At 49.3% G+C, this 6366-nt stretch overlaps 1 protein-coding gene across 1 annotated transcript in view; it reads left to right on the top strand.

The window, feature by feature from the left end:
• The window catches only part of LOC125487658 (ribosomal protein S6 kinase alpha-5-like), a 25517-nt gene that overhangs the window by 5878 nt on the left and 13273 nt on the right, over positions 1-6366 (top strand). Inside the window, exons 2-5 of the mRNA XM_048619633.1 lie at positions 318-389; positions 3120-3338; positions 3766-3881; positions 5520-5627. Coding sequence (XP_048475590.1) covers positions 318-389; positions 3120-3338; positions 3766-3881; positions 5520-5627 — 515 coding nt within the window. The remainder of the gene's footprint in view (positions 1-317; positions 390-3119; positions 3339-3765; positions 3882-5519; positions 5628-6366) is intronic.

Here is a 6366-nt window from a genome sequence, read left to right as displayed (position 1 = left end):
GAGTGGGTTACAGACTGGAATCTAATTGAGGGGTTTGGGGTGGTTTATGTACAGAATAACAGATACCCAAGAGTGGGTTACAGACTGGAATCTAATTGAGGGGTTCGGGGTGGTTTATATATAGAATGACAGATACCCGGGAGGGAGTTACAGACTGGAATCTAATTGAGGGGTTCGGGGTGTTATATACCTTCCCCTTCCAGTTTGGAGCAAGGACATATTTCACATGGTTCACTGTATTTGGAGTGTCTGGAAGTCACTTGCTGAAAGCCCATTTCTCCCTAACGTTTGATCTGTTTGATCTCTCTCCCTTACAGCAAACCTAACGGGACATCCAGAAAAGGTGGGAATGGAAAACTTTGAGCTCCTGAAGGTCCTGGGGACAGGAGGTAAGGTCCAGCTACTCAAAATTTGTAAGGGAAGGATATATATGGATAACATTGAGGGAGCTTTATTCTGTATCTAACCCTGTGCTGTCCCTGTCCTGGGGAGTGTTTGATGGGGGGGACAGTGTAGAGGGAGCTTTACTCTGTATCTAACCCCATGCTGTCCCTGTCCTGGGGAGTGTTTGATGGGGAGGACAGTGTAGAGGGAGCTTTACTCTGTATCTAACTGTATGGTGCACGTGCTGGTGTTGCTGTTAATGATGAGCAGATTGAGTTGAATCTAAGAGGCCTATGCTGATGTAGTTGGTTTTAAAAGAGAACCTGGATCGATATTTATAGAGTCATAGAGATGTACAGCACAGAAACAGACCCTTCAGTCCAACTCGTTCATGCCAATTAGTCCCATTTTCCAGCATTTGGCCCCTATCCCTCTAAACCCTTCCTATCCATGTCCTCATCCAGATGCCTTTTAAATGTTGTAATTGTACCAGCCTCCACCACTTCCTCTGGCAGCTCATTCCATACACACACCACCCTCTGTGTGAAAATGTTGCCCCTTAGGTCCCTTTTAAATCTTTCCCCTCTCACCTTAAACCTGTGCCCCTCTAGTTTTGAACTCCCCCACCCTGGGGAAAAGACCTTGACTATTCACTCTGTCTATGTCCCTCATGATTTTGTAAACCTCTATAAGGTCACCCCTCCCCTCTCCGACGCTCCAGGGAAAATAGCCCCAGCCTATTCAGCCTCTCCCTGTAGCTCAAACCCTCCAACAACATCTTTCCTACAACAGTGAGACCAGAATTGAATGCAGTATTCCAAAAGTGGCCTCACCAATGTCCTGTACAGCTGCAACATGACCCTCCCAATTCCTATACTCGATGCACTGACCAATAAAGGCCAGTGTACCAAACACCACCTTCACCGCCCTATCTATCTGCGACTCCACTTTCAAGGAACTATGAACCTGTACTCCAAAGTCCATTTGTTAAGCAACACTCCCCAGGATCTTACCATTAAGTGTATAAGCCCTGCCGTGATTTGCCTTTCCAAAATGCAGCACCTCACATTTATCTAAATTAAACTCCATCTGCCACTCCTCGGCCCATCGGCCCATCTGATCAAGATCCTGTTGTACTCCGAGATAACCTTCTCCGCTGTCCACTACATCTCCAATTTTAGTGTCATCTGCAAACTTACTAACCATGCCTCCTATATTCACATCCAAATATGAAGATAAATGACAAAAAGCAATGGGCCCAGCACCAAACCTTGCGGCACACCGCTGGTCGCAGGCCTCCAGTCTGAAAGGTACCTCTCCAACACCACCCTCTGTCTCCTAACTCTGAGCCAGTTCTGTATCTGAAGGGTTAGTTCTCTCAGAAGAAAGCTGCAAGACTTAAAGAAAATGAACCTTTGTGGGGTGGGGGGGTGGTGGTTGCGGGGAATATGCCTGCTCTGAGAGATCTGTCAAAGAGCTTTCACAGACTTGGAGGGCCGAATGGTCTTCCCTTTTGCTGAATGATTGGGTGACATGAGTTAAATGTCACTGGAGACAGATCGCTGTGGTGCACAGTGATCTGGATGTCTTTGCCCTTGTTGGTGAAATGTTAGTTTGCAAGAGACATGGAACATTAAAGTAGGGAAGTCTTGCTGCATCTGTGCAGGATGTTGGGAAGACCACTCCCAGAGTCCTGTGCTCAGTTCCGGTCTCCTAACATCAGGAGGAATGCACTTGCATCGAAAGCAGTTCTGAAAAGGTTCACGTGGCTGATTCCTAATCTCTCCACTGAGGTGAGGTCTCTTCTGGAATACAGTGCCCAGTTCTGGGTCGCCCAGTTATAGGAAGGATATTACTAAGTTGGAGAGAGTTCAGAAGAGATTTACCAGGATGTTGCCAGGTATGGAGGGTTTGAGTAATAAGGAAAGGCTGGATAGGCTGGGACTTTTTTCACTGGACCCTAGGTGGCTGAGGTTTACAGAGGTTTATAAAATCACGAGGGTTATAGATAGGGTAAATGGTGGTTGTCTTTTCCCTAGGATGGCAGATTTCAAGACTAGGGGACACGTTTTTAAGGTGAGAGGAGAGAGATTTAAAAAAGACCTGGGGACAAATTTTTTAGACAGAGGGTGGTTCACATGTGGAATGGACTTCCTGAGGAAGTGGTGGATGTGGGTATAATTACGATGTTTAAAAACCATTTGTATAAGTACACAAATAGGGAAATGTTTGCAGGGATATGGGCTGGGAGCAGGCAGGTGGGACCAATTTAGTTTGGGATTATGGTCGGCACAGACTGGTTGGACCGAAGGGTCTGTTTCCACGCTCTATGGCTGTACGACGTAGGAGCAGGATTTGGCCATTGAGCCCATCAGGTCTGCTTCATCATTTGATCGCAGGTGATGTGTTTTTCAACCACAGGTTTCTGGCGTCCTCGCCATAACCCTTCCTAATCAGTGAAGTGTGTGGCTGTGGAGGGGCCGAGTGGGATTGAGATCAGCCAAGATCTTGTGGGATGGTTGACGTGTGTGTGTGTGTGTGTGTGTGTGTGTGTGTGTGTGAGATAGTGAGAAAGAGCGAGTGAGTGCTTGTGTGTGTGAGAGAGAGAGAGAGATAGTGAGGATAGTCAGGGAGAGTGTGTGTGTGAGAGAGAGAGAGAGAGAGAGAGGAGCTGAAAGGGCCATCTCTTACTCTGTGTGATGCTTTGTCTCTCTCTCTCTGTCTCCGTGCCCCAGCCTACGGGAAGGTCTTCCTCGTGCGGAAGGTGAGTGGGCATGACACAGGCAAACTCTTTGCCATGAAGGTGCTGAAGAAAGCTTCCATCATCCAGAAGACCAAAACAATGGAGCACACCAAGACAGAGAGGCAGGTCCTTGAGCAGATCCGTCAGAGTCCTTTCCTCGTCACGCTGCACTATGCCTTCCAGACCGACACCAAACTTCACCTCATCCTTGGTAAGGTGCTCCGCCCCCTCCCTACGCCCCCAGCAAACCCCCACACCCCCCCGACCATATCCTCACTGGGTAACCGCTGAGTAACGCACCTCCACCCCATGTGCCCCAGTCAAACACAAACAGCATGGGGGCAGTGGGACCCGTATTGCACAAAGCCGATGGGTTGAATGGACTCCCTGTCTGATCACAGACCCAGGAGGCTCGCTGCTCATTGTGACAGGAACTCAGAGTTTCTGCGCTGCTCTTGGGGTCGCCTTCGGGTAAATAATGAGGAAGAGATGGACAGTGCTCGGTATAGACGCAGTCTTACTCTGTATCTAACCCCGTGCTGTCCCTGTCCCTGGGAGTGTTTGATGGAGGGACAGTGTAGAGGGAGCTTTACACAGTAACTACAGGAAGTGTAATGCTGATGGTTCACTCTGCACAGACTATGTGAGTGGAGGCGAACTGTTCACCCACCTGTACCAGCGAGACCACTTCAGTGAAGCAGACGTTCGGATCTACATTGCTGAAACCATTCTTGCCCTGGAGCATCTGCACAAGGTAATTTTGAAACTGTGTCCTTCTGATCTTGAGCCAGTCCATCGACATCCCACCCTCGATCTCCCGCTCTGTGATGACCTCCATTCACAGCTCCTCACACACTGAAACAGCTCATGTCCAAATACAGCAAAACCTGGACAGTATTCAGAAAAATGCCCAGTAACATTCGCAAATGCCAGGCACTGACCGTCTCCACCAACAGACAATCTAACCACCACCCCGTGATATTTAATGGTGTTACCATCACTGAATCCCTCACTATCAACATCCTGGAGGTTACCATTGACCAGAAACTCAACTGGACTCACCACGTCAACACAGGGGCCACAAGAGCAGGTCAGAGGCTGGGAATCCTGCAGCGAGTATCTCCCCTCCTGACTCCTCCAAAGCCTGTCCTCCATCTACAAGGCACAAGTCAGGAGTGGGATGGAATACTCCCCACTTGCCCCTGGATGGGAGCAGCTCCAACAACACTCAAGAAGCTTGACACCATCCAGGACAAAGCAGCCCCCCCTTGATTGGCACCACATCCACAAACATCCCACTCCCCCCCCCCACCGACGCTCAGTAACAGCAGTGTGTACCATCTACAAGATGCACTGCAGAAATTCACCAAAGATCCTCAGACAGCACCTTCCAAACCCACGACCCCTTCCATCTGGAAGGACAAGGGGCAGCAGATACATGGGAACACCACCCCCTGCACATTCCCCTCCGAGCCACTCGCCGTCCCGGCTTGGAAATATATCACCGTTCCTTCAGTGTCACTGGGTCAAAATCCTGGAATTCCCTCCCTAAGAACATTTGTGGGACAACTCACAGCATGTGGACTGCAGCGGTTCAAGAAAGCAGCTCACCTCCACCTTCTCAAGGGGCAATTAGGGACGGGGCAATAAATGCTGGGCCAGCGATGCCCACATCCCATAAATAAATAAAAATGTGTTAATGCAGTCGGTTCTGATGTAATGCGATAGTTTCCATTCTCGTGTGATCTCGAGTTATAAGAAAATTGCAGAATAACTGCAACATTTGAAGAGATAGGGATGGAACTGCGTTATAGCCAATACAGGTAAGGAAAGTTCATGTTATACAAATAACAGTTGAAATTCTTCAATTGCGTTAGAACCAATTTGTGTTGAAGAAGCCTGTGTTATGTCAGAACTGTCTATAAATGGGGTTAATCCCACACCTTGAGACTGTAATGGAGTGTTTAAGATCATGGAACCTCAGCCCTGTTTCCCCCAAAAGCTCCTTCCTCAATAAATAAAAGCAGAAATTGCTGGAGAAACTCTGCAGGGCAGGTAAAATCTGTGGAGAGAGAAACCGAGAAGGGGCCCCATGTGGCTCCTCCTCAGGGCTGGAAAGCAGTGGTGATGAGGGTGATGAGGAGCAAGTGGAACAGAGGGCACCCGGAGCAAAAGGCAAAGTGGGTGCGAATAGTGATAAAGGAGTGATAGAGATGTTAAATAGGTGTTAATGACAGGTGCAAATAGGACAACAAAGACTGGCCAGGCTGCATGGCATGCCTCTCTGGCGTACATTTTTTATTGATTTGATTTGATTTATTATTGTCACATGTACCGAGATACAGTGAAAAGTACTGTTTTGATGTAACTCAACAGAAGTCTCCTCTTGCAGTTAGGGATCGTGTACAGAGATGTTAAACTGGAGAACATCCTCCTGGACAGTGAGGGACACGTGGTTCTCACGGACTTCGGGCTGAGCAAAGAGTTTCTCACAGATGAGGTGAGCTGTACTGAAGGATTCTGGGAGTTCAGGAGGTCAGCCAACTGATGCTTGACCTCTGAGGTGGGGGTGGAGGTGGGTGGGGAGACCAGAGAGGGAGGCATGGGCATCTGAGATATCTCTCAACACAACTTCCAGCCTCTCGGGCTAATCCAAAGTGCTGCACACCCTCCACGTGAGCACTGACCCTCCGACAGTGCGGCGCCCCCTCAGCGCTGACCCTCCGACAGTGCGGCGCCCCCTCAGCGCTGACCCTCCGACAGTGCGGCGCTCCCTCAGCACTGAGCCTCCGACAGTGCGGCGCCCCCTCAGCGCTGTCACTAGGAGTGACAGCCCATATTTCCATGTTGTGAGTGGGTCTTTACAGTCATGGTGTGACTGTGAGGTGAGGGGAAGCTAGTGGGGGAACTGGGAGGCAGACTGAGGTTAGGTGCTGACCATCCATGCTGAGACAAACACCATTTTATTGTAGCAGACATAGAGGAAAACCAAATGCAATGAGAATCTCAGTGAGGCTTTGCCATTGTATTAGAGTAGGGAGGCATTTGCTGCACCACTTTCAGGGCATTGGGGCTATGAGGTCCTTTACTTTGGTAGGGTGAGCTTGGGATGTGGGCAGCTGTTTAGAACTTACAGGGCTATTTGGGGAGTGTGTGTGTGTCTCTGTATGTTGTGCGTGTGCCTGTATGTTGTGCGTGTGCCTGTATGTTGTGCGTGTGCCTGTGTGTTGTGCGTGTGC

Source organism: Rhincodon typus, chromosome 43, assembly GCF_021869965.1.
Source record: "Rhincodon typus isolate 14 chromosome 43, sRhiTyp1.1, whole genome shotgun sequence".
Taxonomy (NCBI): Eukaryota; Metazoa; Chordata; class Chondrichthyes; order Orectolobiformes; family Rhincodontidae; genus Rhincodon; species Rhincodon typus.
The sequence above is the reverse complement of the archived record's forward strand: the minus strand, read 5'-3'. Positions and strand labels throughout refer to the sequence as shown.